General features: G+C 41.5%; 1 protein-coding gene across 1 annotated transcript in view; it reads right to left on the bottom strand.

Annotated features, from left to right (window-relative positions):
* Positions 1 to 15,498, bottom strand: part of CFAP61 (cilia and flagella associated protein 61) — a 120,940-nt gene that overhangs the window by 25,824 nt on the left and 79,618 nt on the right. Inside the window, exons 21-24 of the mRNA XM_075036764.1 lie at positions 10,822 to 11,114; positions 6,146 to 6,473; positions 5,550 to 5,641; positions 2,151 to 2,356 (exon numbers count right to left, since the gene is read on the bottom strand). Of these exons, the coding sequence (XP_074892865.1) occupies positions 2,151 to 2,356; positions 5,550 to 5,641; positions 6,146 to 6,473; positions 10,822 to 11,114 (919 nt within the window). The remainder of the gene's footprint in view (positions 1 to 2,150; positions 2,357 to 5,549; positions 5,642 to 6,145; positions 6,474 to 10,821; positions 11,115 to 15,498) is intronic.

Raw genomic sequence — 15,498 nt, 5'->3', positions numbered from 1 at the left:
CCCATATCACATACAATTGTGTCATCCTCCTTCAGTTTCTACTCAACACCTATTGACAATATACTGTTTATGTGAACTTTACATTTGCTGTGTGCCATTCCTCTCTTGTAAAACAAACCCAACATTTTCTACAAATCAAAATCAACCCCTGTGGCAGCAACAATTCACAAGTTTCACACTCCTCTCAGCAAAGGCATACAAAGGTCTCCTGAAATGAAATTTGTAAAGAAGCATTTTTGTCCAAGAAACTTTTAAACCTCACAGTTGAAGTTTGGGTTCATCCTGTCTTTCAGTACAAGACAAGAAGAAAAAAAACGAGGAGCTAGACTCTGTAATATTTACAATGAGGAGAGAGTGCAGGAAGAGGACTGCAAAACACATCATAAGAATTGCGAGAGCCACACATCCAGTCCTGGTGAAGCCCTGAATCCTTTTCAAGGGAGTTCACCCTTTGAGACGGCAGCTGATATTCTCAAAATATGGCATACAAACCAATCTTTTGACATTAACTGAAGGGCTTGGCTGGATCCCCTGCTCCTCCCTGATTTCAGCAGACATTCTCATTTCTCTGTCCTTAGCAGTGTACAATGCCTTATCCATATTCCAGTGAAGCTTTTTGACACTGAACCAGCAGAAGTGCAAAAGCTAGAGAAAGAGGTACAGGAATTCACAGGCTCTTAAGTCTCTGTCTCAAGATATCAGGTGCTTCACTCCTACAGAATTTTTTGAACCAGTAGATTGCTATTATCATGCAAAGTTTCTTTTGGACCACGGCACATCCTTTACAGAAAACTTTTACAAACTGTTACCTAAGTAACATTGTTTAATCTGAAAATTTTGCTACCATTTATGCCTTTCTTCAAATCAGTTATAAATATAACAAAATCAGGCCTGGAGACCTTTAAGGCACCACTATCAGCTTTGTATCATAATAAAAATTTACTATTTGTTCCTGTGCTTGGCTTTCTGTCTCTAAACTATCTTATGTAATGTGGTACTTCACTTCTCTGTCTGTGACAATTTAGGTTCCCAAGCCACCACCTTTTTTAAAAAAGAAAATCAAAATAAGATGTATCAGCAAGTTCTTTACCTTCTGTTTCAATTACATGCTCAGAGAATTCTACCCCATGAAAGAAACTCAAGGCTGGGTTTTGTTTTGTTTTGTTTTGGCTTGTTTTTTAATCAAGCTTGACCTCAAAAGGACTTGTTTTCACTGAGGCATAAGGAATAAAAGAAGAAGTAGCAGAAGATTAAAGATACGGTAGATCTCATTTTTCAGATACTCCTCTCTCCATAATAACTTCCTTAATTAAGTTTGCATTTCCAAAAGCAATGAAAAATTCTCTCAGATGAGACGGCACATAAATCTTGGCTAGAAACAGCCAGGCTCTTTAGTCTCTCCCACTACTTCAGAGACTTGCCTTGGAACACCTAGTCCCCAGGATTGCCCTGTGCTTGCTTGGGCACAGTGGGCAGAGGGGAGCACCTCAGAAAATCTGCAAGACCTGTTTCATTGCTGCAGATTGCTGTGGTGGGGTGAGTCCTGCAAGTTGGATGGGGAACCTCTGCTAAATATGCAGAGTCCTGACACAGCCTCCAGCTATAAAATTAACTCCCTTACACAGAGAACACAGTCTAGACGATAAACTTCAGGGTTTGTTTTACCACCAGATAAGCAGGCAAGTTGTTGAGTGTGACTATCATCATGAGTGATTTAAAATCTCCCCAGAAACCTTCAGCTTAAAAATTTGATTCAAAGTGACAAAAATAGTGACTTTTAAAAGTGACTTCTGAATATGAATCTTCAATAAAAAAGGATTTTTCAGGTTCAGCTTAATAAGTTAAGCCTACTGAAAAAGTTATAAAGTGCACATCTGCAAAAGTTATAAAGATACTGAAATGCTCTTTCTGATGAAAGATGGTCAAGTAAACCACTGCTCCATCTCTAAATAAATCTCATACACACAGCTCTTTCCAGGAAGGTCTTCAGGGCTTGTATTACCACTGATAATTTTGCCAAATAATGGAAAATGTTTTTAAAAATCTATCTTTTGTTCTAAGGGAAAACAGCCAGAAGATAAACTGTAATAAAATAAAACTAAAATTCTGCCAGAATGTAGATTTTATGCGCAATGTTCAGTTTATTTTACCTGTAAAGATCTGTAATCTGCCCTTCATTCCAGCGATGATAAAGATCATTAAGAAGACGCTCATGCTGTCCATACAAGCAAATGTAGTTGGAGACAGGAAAGGGTTCCTTTGAAAAGCAGGTGATGCTGTCTACCATATTATATTTGTTGATATGCATCCTGAAATAATTCCCATGTCTTGCCTCTCCGGTTATAATCTCCATCCCCTGGAACAGAAAATATAAGAAAAACTGTGGAGATGGAATGAACACCTGACTTGGCACACATACAGGATCAGCTTAGGTTTCCTAGCTGATATGTACCATTTCTTAAAATCCACAACCCTTTTTTTTTAATCAAGAATGCCCATTCCTGGTAACATGGTTTATACAAGAAGGCACTTTGCTGTGGTTTGGACACAAAGATTTTCTGTGTGGTTTAGACCTTGATTAACTGCACACAAAACTGTGCAGCATACGACTGCCTGTGCAGCATGGGCTTTGGTTGCTCAATCCTGAGTGCCATTTCAGACACCTAAGGGTATCTGGGCCATCCAAACTGTGCTGGCAGTGATGACACAAGATCCATGGGAGACCCATGACCTCCTGAAGCAGCAGCTGGAGGTCAGAAGGGATGCCCTGGGGCATCCCAAACACTAGATGCCTGTTTAGGCAACTGAATTGAACTCTATTCATCCTAATTTATTACACAGAGTCCACATTATTGCATACACATGGCATATCATCATTTGCTATAGGATACCATCCTGATGAATGAAGAACACTGGTATACTTTTATTCCCTCTCCAGATTTATAACTATACATATATATATATGTGTATATATATATGTATACATACGTGTATAGGAAAAAATATGTATAGATATATATATGTATATACAAACAGTATATGTGCAGAGTCCAAATTTATGGCACATCGTAGCAGCTATAGGACTGTAGGCAAAGGGTTGACACTACCACATTAATCAGCTACAAGCAAACTTCAATGTTACAACTCAAAGATTTATCACGTACCAATTAAGCATTTTTGGCTTTGTGTAGAAGTTTTCCTGTAGTCAGAGGTGTGATGTGTTGGAACAGCCTTCCAACAAGGAAAGAAATACCAAGAAGGTCCCTGTTCAGTTCTAAAACAAACTTCTACATTCTATAAATGGTACTATGTACTAGATGGTTGCCTGAAACTGCAGGAGGCTAGGCTTGATCTCATAGGACGTTTCCTTCAGGCTATGTTCTAGACTTCTAAATGGTGAATTACTATTGCCTTTAAAAAATATATATGCATATACTTACGTTACATATATATGCATATGTATATATGTGTGTGTATATATATACACACAAATACATACACATATATATATGATTTAGAATTGCTCTCAGTGACTCCCTCTTGCCGATTTGAACAGGGTCTGCCAGGTGTTGCTAACTCCAACTCTACCATCAATAAAAGAATAATAATGTTGGATGTTGATGCTTAAACTGTAGCATTCCGTTTCAGCTAGTTAAATGAATCACTTAAAAGACAAAAATGTAAAAATTTGTTTAAAACCTCACATTGCAGTGGGATGATCAAATAGCTTAAAGCTGTTTTTTAAAGCTGTATTCATGTTCCAGTTTTATATATTTCTAAAACCTGTTGCTAGGCTACAGTAACCTTTGTTACTTCCACATCTCTCGGCTAATACATTTCACTAGCTTCTCTTACTTCTTTCTTAGAAAATTCTTTTAGGATTTACATGAAGTTTCTCAAGTGGCTTTAAAGATGTTCCCTTTTCAGACAGCAGGTAATCAAAGCTGCAGCAGAAGAATTCTAATCATGTTCTAGCAATTTGGAGTGACAAAACCAATTTTCTCTCTCTGATAGTCCTTTCTGTTTCCCAGTACATGCTGCTTTGGACAGCTCATCCTGGATCTGCAAAGCTGGAAAACAAGGTAAGCCATGCTTTGATTCCTCCTCCCAAAGCATAGATTCCTTTTTAAAAAATATCATTTCTTCCTATGGACTACTGCTGTCCAGGTTTTAAAATCAGCACAGAAGTAGTCTTTTAAAAGCCACTCTTTACATCAACTACAAGAATGGGCTTGATGCCGAAATCCCTGATGAAAAAGGTATAATCTGTATGAAACAGGAGCTTGCCTAGGTGGATGGTCCTCTCTGGCTTTAAAATACATGAGTCTGGTCCTTTTCTTGTTTCACAAGTCAGGTTCTCCAGTAAGAGACACGTCTCCACGTTTGTATCATGGGAAATCTCCTATGTGGCCCAACTACAGTTGGAACTGTACAGTTGGGAAGCAGAGTGCTTCCTTCTTTCCTGTTCAAAGATGACTCTTATGGTTGCAGCACTAGCTATTTTCTAGCATCGAAGTATAGAGCATTCCTTCCAGAATATATTCTTTTCCTACTAGTCTAGAAATCAACTGAATTTCACTGATTGGCTGTGAAGTTTTATCATCTGTATGCATTTATAGCACCTTATTGCAGGGAGGAAAGAGGTTAAGTGCTAAGGCTGAAAGCATATTTTAGTGAAATCCAGCTAACACTATCTTACGTCCTCTTTATAGGAATCCTGCATCTTTTTAGAAAACCAAATATCAGAAAGTATGGAAATGAACACCTAAGAGGTTCAGTTAGTTACATGATTCATACCTGTTCACCAGCTGTACCTGATTTATATGATGCACCCAGGCTTAGCTGACTGGATTTGTTCTTATGCAAATCTGATGGCAAATACCACCACTACCTTGACGTGCTGTGTATTAAATATATGCTAAGAACTTTAAAAGCAACATATTCCATATGACTGAGAAAATGACTTGTCTTTCTACAGAATCAAGGAAAAAGAAAGCCATTCTGAAAACAAGAGTACTGAAGAAAAGCCAACATGATAAGCTCCCAACCTGGGCCGAGACAAATGACTGACCCACCAGCACTGGAAAAAAAAGGGTCAAGGAGTTGAGCTGTAGTGCCCCATTTAGGGAGCTATTTGAACCCAAAGTGCTACAAATAGTAATGAAGAGTTCAGGGCATTAGGGCTTGACAAGTCTTTCCTGCCTTCAAGGACCACAACCCCTTCGGTTTTGGTTGATTTCATTGCAAAGGAATGAAGAACTGCAGTAAAGAAGTGAATTTACATTACAGTGAATTTACATTAAAATAAATTAAACAGAGATTTGGTCTTTTATGTGGTTTGTTCCATTCCAGAGTTTACTGGTAAGTCGCAGCTCCGGAAGGTCTCTAAATACATACTTAAAATCATGCTTACTTAAAACCATGCTTACACAAGATATATTTTTTTTTTTAAGATGCACAGTACTTATGCATGTACCTGTGCTATCCTAAATAAGGACATCTTTCCAAATAGAGGATGAAACAAAGAAAACTTAAATAATGTAACTTACATGATCACACAGTGCAAGTTCTAAGTCCAAGCGGATGGGGATTTCTGGTTTGGAAATATGCAAGTAATTATAACCCCCAGGAAGAACACCTCCTGCCATAAATGAGAATATGAGATTTGTTAAATCATAAACAAAGACAACAATAAAGTATTTGTTTGCCCTCCTTCTCCCATAATTTTTTTTTTTTGTTTACTAAATGGCTCTAAAAAGAAAACAAGGAACTTCTTTTGTTTTGGTGGACTTCATGTTACAAACTTTTTTTTGGTACTCTTATACATACTGGCACAGTAGCCACACATTGAAAACTTCTGATTACAATTTTCTTGATCTTGAACTTGGAATAAAGACATTGAGTTTCACTGGAAACACTCCATATTTATTGCAATATAAATGAAAGCACAACTTGGTCCATTATTAGCAAAAATCTACAGCGTAAGCTTTTATTGCAACTCACCTCTCTCCACTGACCATGTAAGGAGCTTTGAGGACTTCACTGCTATTAGATGGCATCTTAGGTGAGATGGACCTACCCTTATTATATAACAGCAAAAATACCAGAGAGTGTATCAAAGTATGACAGAAATCCATTGACATACCTTTAATTTTACACCCTTTGTACATGGGGATGAGTCTATCTGTGCCTTCTAGTGGCTTAGAAAAGGGCTTATGGGTTGGATCAAAGAGATTCAGCATAGATGCAGCAAGCTCAAAGCCAATCTCTTTTGAATTGAAGTTGCTGTGTGTCCATTCATCTACACAGTATCTCCTGGAGTACTTTGTTAAAGGACCAGCAGCCCTGATACTGACATCATTAGTACGGAATTTGGTATCAATCACAAGTCTTCCATCAAAAACAAGGCAAGCATCATTAATTGCCTTAAAGGTTTCATAATCCACTGCTCTGTAGGCAAAGCTAAAAAATGCCTAAAAAAAGAGATGTAAGTAAGTGTAGGTTACTATGTATTAGTTACTGGCTAATTTCATAAATCAAAACCTACGCTTCATTCTGAAAGTTATTTATTTTAATAAACAAGAACATGAAATGAAGTATAATTTTATATACACATATAAATCCTTCTGATCCAGTATTTACAGCTACTAAAGTTAAAACAAAGACAGTAGAGAGAAGAATTACTAAACTAGACTCATCTTCTTCTGGTTATTAGATAAGTTTTATTTTAAAAACTCTAATATTAATTATGTCAAATAGCCTGAGTGGATGTGCATATTTTCTGTGTTAGTATGAGCATATGAAATAGACTTGAACCCTATATGAAGCTGGTTTTCTTCTTTCAAATGCTCAAGCCAAACTGAAATATGTAACAGAAAAGTACAACATACTTTGTATTTTAGCAGGATAACTGTATATTACAAATATTTTTCCAACTGTTGTGCCTGTTTACCAACAACCTATGTTACTATGGCTACCAGCACAGGGATATTCAATGAAATGGAAAGACAGGAAATTAGAATTGTTCAGAGGAAATGTCATGCTCACTCAAACTACAGCAGCAGAATTTAAGCCAATGGAAGCTGTGGAGGCCAATAAGTTTGTGAGAGGTACAAAAGGACTAAATACTTACGTGAAAAGGAAAGCGTTCAGATTTATTATACTTGATAGTGATGTAGATTTTGGAAAGCATATCCAAACTTTGTCAGGACTGAAACATATCTCTAACTATTCCAGATCTGGATAACACTTGCTTTAGGAGACAGGCTAATCTGTACCTCCTCAGTGCTTGGGACTACTGCCCCTGCAGTGGAAGGGCACATGTCCAGATGGACATCGGATCCATCTAGATCATCCAGATCAGCCCAGAAGAGGCTGTGTCTGTAAGTAAAGTATTTAGTACCTTTGGCAGTCAGTTACTGAATCTGGTAATGAGCACAGCAGATACCCATCCACTGTTTTGGTTTGTGGGACTGAAAAAAGATGTGACTCCCGTTCTTTGAAAACACTGCCTGTGCTGTCTTACTCCTCCTTACAGAACCAGGGACCAGCATCTACTGAAGCCATGAGCTTGTCTTGCCCACAGAAAGATTTCAAGGGCATTGACAGAAAATCACCCTAAATCCTTAAATTCCTCCTCCAAGTCTCAAAGAAAAAAGCCAGTGATAATTCCCTTCTTTTATCTTCTCATGGCACCTACATAGTCCCTCTCCTAGCACATGAGGAAGCAGATCAGACCTCATCTCCCAAAACAGGAGCTGAGGCGGCCCCACCACGACAAGCACTACAAAGCAGGCAGCGCTGGAAGCGGCCACCAATTCATCCTACGCATAAGGCTTCCGCGTGGAACAGATGTGCACACAGCACGTCATGAACAATGTGCTGGATGCCTGAAGAGATGCTTTGAAATCCAGCGCAGCGCGAGAGCGAGGACTCCAGGGTCCCGCCACAGCCCTCGCCTTTTGTGTGCACACTCCGCACAGACTTTGCGCATTGATTAGCAGAGAGGAGCTTTCAAATCAATTTAGAATCATGTACATCTGGCATTTCTCTTGATAGGCATTTTATCGGGTTTTCTACATTGCCTAAAAGTAACTTTGAAGAGGCAAAAGCCCATCTGAAATCTGGAACCAAAATGTGCTCACTAAGGACAAAAGTGCCTGTTCAGATAAAGCCGAGAGAGGTGCTGGGGAATGTAAAACATGCATCACCTGGAAGTGTCTCAGTTCTGAAACATGAGAAGTGAGGAGCAGGTAAGCGAGGCTGGGTCACTCCAGCTTGGAACTGGGGGCCACACGCACAGAACAGTCCCTGCCCCAAGCCCTCACCTCCATCAGAGTGCTACAGATGGCAGAAGCCGGAGAAGCTACCACTGTGAGCAGCGTCTTCGTAGCTGCCTCTTACAAAGGATAAACTGAATGCTGGCAGAACAAAGGTCCCCAAAATAGCGTAAAACAGGAGTGCACACTGGACATTGAGGGTTAAAAGTAGTAAAAATGACAAGGTTGAGAGATGTTTTAAACAAGATCATGGTCTGCAAAGTGTACAGATGAAGACTGACTGTCTCATTGCTACAATATAGTTTGTGAAGCTTCAGAGCCTTTGTAAAGAGCTCTCCCCTTCATCAGTGCCCTCAGCTTTTAAAATGATTAGACGACAAGTTGAATGTTGCTGCCCACCATCAAGAAATATTACTGTACAGGCTGAGGAAAGGGTGAAAAGTTATCAGATGAGCATGTGTTAGCTTGCTGCCTTCATCTTGAACAGCCCAAGACATAACTTCATCAGGGCAAACCAGCATCAGTAATACGTCCTTCCCTTAGTGTCAGCCTCAGGGAGGACACGGCTGTGACCTGGGTAAAAGTATTACCCAATTATACCACCAAAGAGCTTTCCTGTGGACTAAAGGCAAGCGTCAGATGCTCACAACCGGCTGGATAAGCCAGCCGGAAGAAAAGGCACAGGAGAGGGAAGCAAAGGGAGCTGGAAATTTTAGCAACACCGGTACGGCAGAGATGCGGCAGCAGAGGAGCCAGAGCCTCTGGGCTTGTTTGCATATAAAACAAGTAATGAACTATACACAGTTAAGGGAATTCTAGCCATCTAGTAGATCCAAAACCAGGGAAGCTCTGCCCGTGAGGGCAAGGAGACCACACAGGCCCACATCCTGCCGGCTGACAGGCAGGACAGTGTCACCGGAGGGGAGGGGAGGGGACGGCTGCAACCTCCAGGCTGGGAGCCATCTGTCAGCCCAGGAGGGGAGGGCGGGAGACTGCTGCTTTAGGGAAAGAGGAGATTTTCTCCCGTTGTTTTTATCCTGCAGGACTCAACAAATTAAGCCCCCAAGAACTGCCAATCAACAGTTGATATTGGCTGAAATCCCAAAAGGCCCAGAGCTGCTGCAGTGCCGATTCCTCCACAGCCTGCTCCCTTGCGAACGCAGCTGCCTTCTTGCTGGAGGCTGCTCTCCGGAGGCCTGTCCTCCCAGGCGGCTAGAAGTAGATACGGGAGCCTTGCAAGGCAGCCAAACTGGTTTTGGAGAATATAAAGCCCCTGACATCACAAATAATTGCACATCTCTTATCTTAGAGGCTGGGTAAGAGACACTTCAAGAGGGAAGAACCATGGCTGGAGAAAGGATGGGCACAGGACGGGGGGCACAAAAGGGCAAGAAAAAACAACCATGAGGAAATGGGGGTCTTGAGGGAATGGCATAGGCCACACAGGCAAGGGGGTGGGGAAAAGAGAAGGGCGTGATGGGGAGTTGGTGAATGACTATTAAGTCGCAAGAACAAGAACCACATGGAGATCTCTGTGAAAGAAGGTTAAAAATAGAGGGATTTCAGGGAAAGAGGAGAGAACTTGAAGAGCTGCATGAGGAGAGTGGAAGGAACATCACTACTGGTATGGGGACCAAGGTCAGGAGACTGCTGGTGGATAAGAGTGCTATGCAAGGCCTTCACCTCCATCAGGAAGGGCTTAACCATCCCTATGGTAAAAAGAAAAGGGTTGGGAAAACCCAATGACTTAGGGCTTTCCAGTGCAGGGGAGCCGGCAGGGACCAGCAACTCGTGGCGAGCTCTGCGGGGGAGGCACAAAGCTCTTACTTTCCAGAATTACAACAGACTCGCTGCACAAAGAAGTGTGCACACAGCAGGGCGTGTTGAGGGGGCCATACAGCTTCCTATGGATGCATGTTTTGAAGTGACTGTATCAGAAGTGCTCACTCACATGGATTAGTCCAATAAAGAAAAACAGAACTATTCTGCCCATCAGGAAAGGCTAAAACCTTTCCCAAATCTCACAGTGGGGTCATACTTGTGAGTGTGTGTATAATTTACTTAGATAAGATAGTGATACTGTATATGAACAAAAACGCAGTCATTAATGTAGAGGGAGAAAAATCTGTTTAAAATATATTTTAATTAAGTTACATAGTAGATCTCTCTATCCTAACATTTTTGCCTCCTATTATGACTTACTCAAATGCACATAACTATAGACAGGAGTCGCTGTACACATTTAAATAATAAAAGAATTTCTGGAATTATTTAGAAAATTAATTAAGAGTATTTGTCACTCAGCAGTGAACAACTCTTTGTGAGTCAGGTGACTTAAATACATTTTAATCCAAATCAGTCAGGGCATTAACAATGATTTTATTTGGATTTGAAAAAACCCCAATCCTTTAGACTAAAAAGTGAATGTTCAATCTTCTAGAGACAATGAGAAAATAGATAAACCAATGAGGGATTATCTAAATGTGATGGTCTTTGTCTTAAAAAACAGACTGAAGGAAATACAATGAAAGCATATACTTACGGAACACTGCAATTTAAATGGTTTTGTATTAGTAGTGAAAGCAGCACATGTGATAAGGTCTGGGTCGTCGCCTTCATTCCACTGTGCCAGGATACTGTCACAATAAACAGACACGCCAGCCTTTGATAGTGCCTCCTGAACAGCACTTTCGATTTCGTTGTTGTTAAGGCAAGTAACATTTGAGCTGAGTGGAGGCTGTACGAGATGTATGCGAGAACCATTAATTCCAAGAGATAAGAGGGTTTCTACCGTGGTGTAAATGTCAATTGTATTCCCATAGACAATGACGTTCCCTAAGGGAAAAAAAGGGGGAAAAATTTCTAAGACATACAATGAAAACCTTATTAGTATAACTCAGATGATAATAACACAAAATTGCTCTCTTTGACCCTCTTATTTCTCTGATGCTATGAAGCAAACAATGTTACCTAGCAACAGTAGCTAAGATAATTTAGTGAAGAATCTGTACAAAACATCCCACAAAGTAGGCAAGTACTTAACATGGAAGTACGACATTCATTCTGGCCCCATAATTTGAAATTATTTTGACTGAAAATCCTCTAGGGGAAAAAAAACTTTTTTATTTTGTTTTCCCTTCCCTCCTCAATTTTGCCCATTCAAAGGACTTACTGGGGGAGGGGAACAACACCACAGGAACAAATTAAATACATCATGCAGAAAAAAAACCCACCACAAACTATGGAAAGACCAAGTTATAGAAAACAAGCCATTGTGCAATACAGGAGGTCACCAGTGCTGCCGCTTCCTTCCGCAAGAGCCTAACCTCCAGACAATGGAGACGCCCCTGCAGACGTACCCCTGTGCCTGCTGCTTCCTATCTGCCGGCTTGTCTCACCAAACTGCCCTGCCGAGGGGCACAGGCAGCCGATGCACTGACAGGCAGCGCTGGCCGCTCTGCTCCGCTCGTTGAAGACAGCTGCCTCCCTCCAGTGCACGTCGGAGAACGCCCAAAACCTACATGCCTCAAGTACGTGCTCTGAACCAGCCAGTCTCCATCCTTGCACACTGCCTAGGAATCAGCAAGCTTTGAGACAGACATTTCTGATCAGTTGGTGTGAAAACAGTGTTTGGATATCGCTGCTCCTTTTGCAGTGCATTGTCACTAGAGCAGAAACCACAATTTAAACCAGCTTTGTCTTTCCACTCACTGGGCAAAAGGAGTTCTGATTCAAATCCACACCTCCCACCTTCCATTGGAATGCCCTTAACAACAAAGCTGCAGGCTATATGGTAGGATCTTGCAAATTCTTTTACTGAACCGGTGCCACTTCAAACTGCATAGTTAAAGCTGAGAGTGAATACGTGAGGATGGGAGGGAAGCAGGTTCTGTGTGAGCATAATGTGACTCTCCAGCCTAATGGCTAAAGCCCTCCTGGCAACAAGGGAGGCAGAGCTGGGATGCATCAGAGCATCTGTATGTTTCATCTAAGGATGGTTTAATATAAAAGACATAAACATTGCTCTGAGCAGGGACTGAAACATGCTCCTCTCTTTCCTGTTCCCTCTGTCCCGCTGCTTGGAATGGAAACCATTTTTCTGCTCCGTGATCCACTGAGCCTTCACGTAATCCATGCAAAATGGCACAGCTCTCGTAGGACAGACTGGGAACTCCTCTCCTGGTGGCTAAGGACCCTTTGCTACGAGGGCCACAGCCAAGCTCCTGCCCGAGCAAAGGAGGATTGAGCCCAGGCTTGTGGGCTCCTCCGTGCATGCAGCAGTAAGCATGCACACAGCCACCAGCTCTGCGCCTGTGCTGTGCTAGCTCAAGCTGCAGGGCCAAGATAGATGGAGGAACACCCAGCACGTGAATTTTGACAGACCTTCAGTAAGACATCAGCTCCTGTACGTTAAGTCTGATGGGTGTTTCAGTATGCCAAGAATCTGCTCTGTCAGCACAAGGATGCATCAAATGCACTTTCCCAGTGCTTTTAATGTCCCACACCTGGGCAATGCTGCTTGTCAGCAGGTGCATTTATTGCTTTCTGGGAAATCCCTGGCAGAAATAGGAAATAATTGAGCCATACCTACACAAGCTAACATGTAAACGTTCTTGCAAGAGAGGACACCATACACTCCAGCATGAAGCTGGGAAAAAGAAAATTGCAGAAAAGCTAACACCCCCCCAAGTGTCGCTTTTCCAGGTAACATAAGCCAGAAGAAAGCCAGTGCACAAATCCCAGGCCATCCCAGGCTCATCCAGTCTCAGACTGAAGCTGAAGGATAACACAGAGGATACAGGGCTTCGTATAAGACAACTTAGATACGGCAGAGGTTTCTCTACGAGCTCTGTGAAAATAACTTGTAGTCTGGCGTTGAAGGAAAAGCATAGGGTGGAATGGTCTAATGAAAAATCTTGTTGGAACATATGAAGTGTTTCAGGAATGGCCTTTAATTGACATAAACAGCAGCTGGCACTGGCTCCCCACAGACTACATAGCAGTTACTGCGATCAGAATTTGGACAAACAACTGACTTTTCCTACATAACTGGCTTGATCTTGACTTTAGGCAGCATTTGTTTTCCTACATGACACTGCAGTAAGAAGTGATGAGCAGGTAAGAGCGCCTCATGCAACTAACTTGCACGTTTATCTTGGCATTGGCATTTATGTCTCTCTACAAGTGATAGCATCCCCTACAACCTGAATTTTATTATTTCATAGGCTAAACTGATTTCACTGGGACCATGTTTTACTGCATGAGACACAGAGCAATACTAAACAGAGCATTCACAAAGCCCTAGCTCCCAAGAATATTAATGATAAAAATTGTTAACAGATGTTCTATTATTCCCCTTTGACTACAAGGTTATTTTATTTGTCCATATCAGTTTGGCTACTTGTAGCTGCCAGATAAATGTATCTCTGCATAACTGCCAGAGAAAAGAATTGCCCCATGATTATACATGCTCAGAAATGTTGGAAAGCATATTTTTACTGTTCACATCAGTGACCAGAGGGACAGAACAATTTTACCTGCAACAGTATTCATCTGAAATCATAAGAAAGAGATCTTACTACTTGCATAAATGTAATACAGAATAAGTATAATGTGTGATAATGGGAATTCCATCCAACGTGTACATTGCTAAGCTGACTTTCTAAGCCAGAAGAACCCTTTCCATCGCTCCTGCCTACAAGGACACCTATCTGTAGGCAGCCCTCTCCTCATGAGAGAGACAAAAAAGAAGGAAGACGTAAGACTGATCCATTTTTTCTTCACTGCTGCAGCAGGGTGTAATGCAAGAAGTAAACAAGGAGCACTAGTGGTGAAATACAAAGTTCGATATATTAATTTTTAGTAATCTACTGTGCTAATAGTGCAGATAAGAATGTGGTACATGGATGCTGACAGCCTCACATTACGTTTACACATTTTCAATTAGCAAGGGCTGAAAAACATAAGCAGCTGAAGAGGATGCAGTGGCTGGGAAAGGGGAATGAGAAGTGCTTACCAAAGGCATAGGCTAGCAAAGTTTTGTTCTGACTTTAAGGCAAGTAAGTCTGTGCAACTGAGAGATCCTCGCCATTTGGCAGAACCAGCCTCTTTAGAGGGAAGTTCAGTTATTGCATTTTATGTTGGCATTTTTGTATACATGAGATCAGATTCAAGCCCTGCATTTCTCAAGGAAAATTAAAATTCTGTTTCATATGGTAATATTAAATACAACTCCATTAGATCAAGGAAAGCAGTGCTCCTTTACTGACCTCTTGTAAATCAACAATTTACGGTTTCTGCTTATTACAATATTAGTGGCTTTTTAGATTACAGTGCTAGTAGACTAGGAACTACAGATATTCATTACGGACTGAAATTATGCTCACTGGACAGACAGCAGTTCCTCAGGATGCTTTTATTATTTAACTACATGAAAATGTATCTATCTGTGAGTAAACATAATAATCTTCCACAGAAAAAAGCAGCCATAAAGACCGTTAGAGTAGTTTTATCATTTATTACTAGAATGTCAGCATTCTGCGGCAGAGCAGGCTCATTCATTTTCCACAAGTGGAAGCACAAGATTTCAGTGACCCTAGCATGACCTGAATCTTTTTAGTTTGCAAAAGCTAAAGGAGAAAACCAGTATTAGCTAAAGCATCAGTGGCTCCAGTTGGTGATTCATGCACTGGAATTTTAATGCGATAGTATTCCTACAAACACGCTTTTAATAAGGCAGTAAACTATGTTTAGGTAAAGAGAAAAAATAATTGCTCCATTTTGGGCCATTAAAGCAGTTTTGTTCCTTACTTTACTCCCATCCTACTTTTTATTTTCATGGAAAGCGCAGAGCTAATAGGAGATGAATTTCAATTAGTCACAATTACAGTTATAATAGGTTACATGCATTAGGCGGCTGGGTTTCATCAGAGAAGCCGCAGCAGCAGCCGTCGGGGCTGGTGCTCACCCTGCTCCAGGCCCTCGGCAGCAGGAGGTCATTCCGGAGCCACCAGCACGACCGGCCAGGAGCAAAGGCCTCCCACCCCAGCTCAGGGGACCCTGCTGCAGCCCACCATGCTGCAGGCGGCCAAGGGGCTGGCAGCAGCAGATGTGGCTCACCGCTTCTCCCATGGGCGCCTCGAGCAACACCCGCTGCTGAGTGCCGGTCAGATTCTCCCATCACCTCTCCTGAGGCGAGGAGGAGCCCAGGGAAGAAGGC

This window comes from Buteo buteo, chromosome 9 (assembly GCF_964188355.1).
Source record: "Buteo buteo chromosome 9, bButBut1.hap1.1, whole genome shotgun sequence".
NCBI classification, from domain to species: domain Eukaryota; kingdom Metazoa; phylum Chordata; class Aves; order Accipitriformes; family Accipitridae; genus Buteo; species Buteo buteo.
This window is presented reverse-complemented; position numbering and strand designations above follow the sequence as displayed.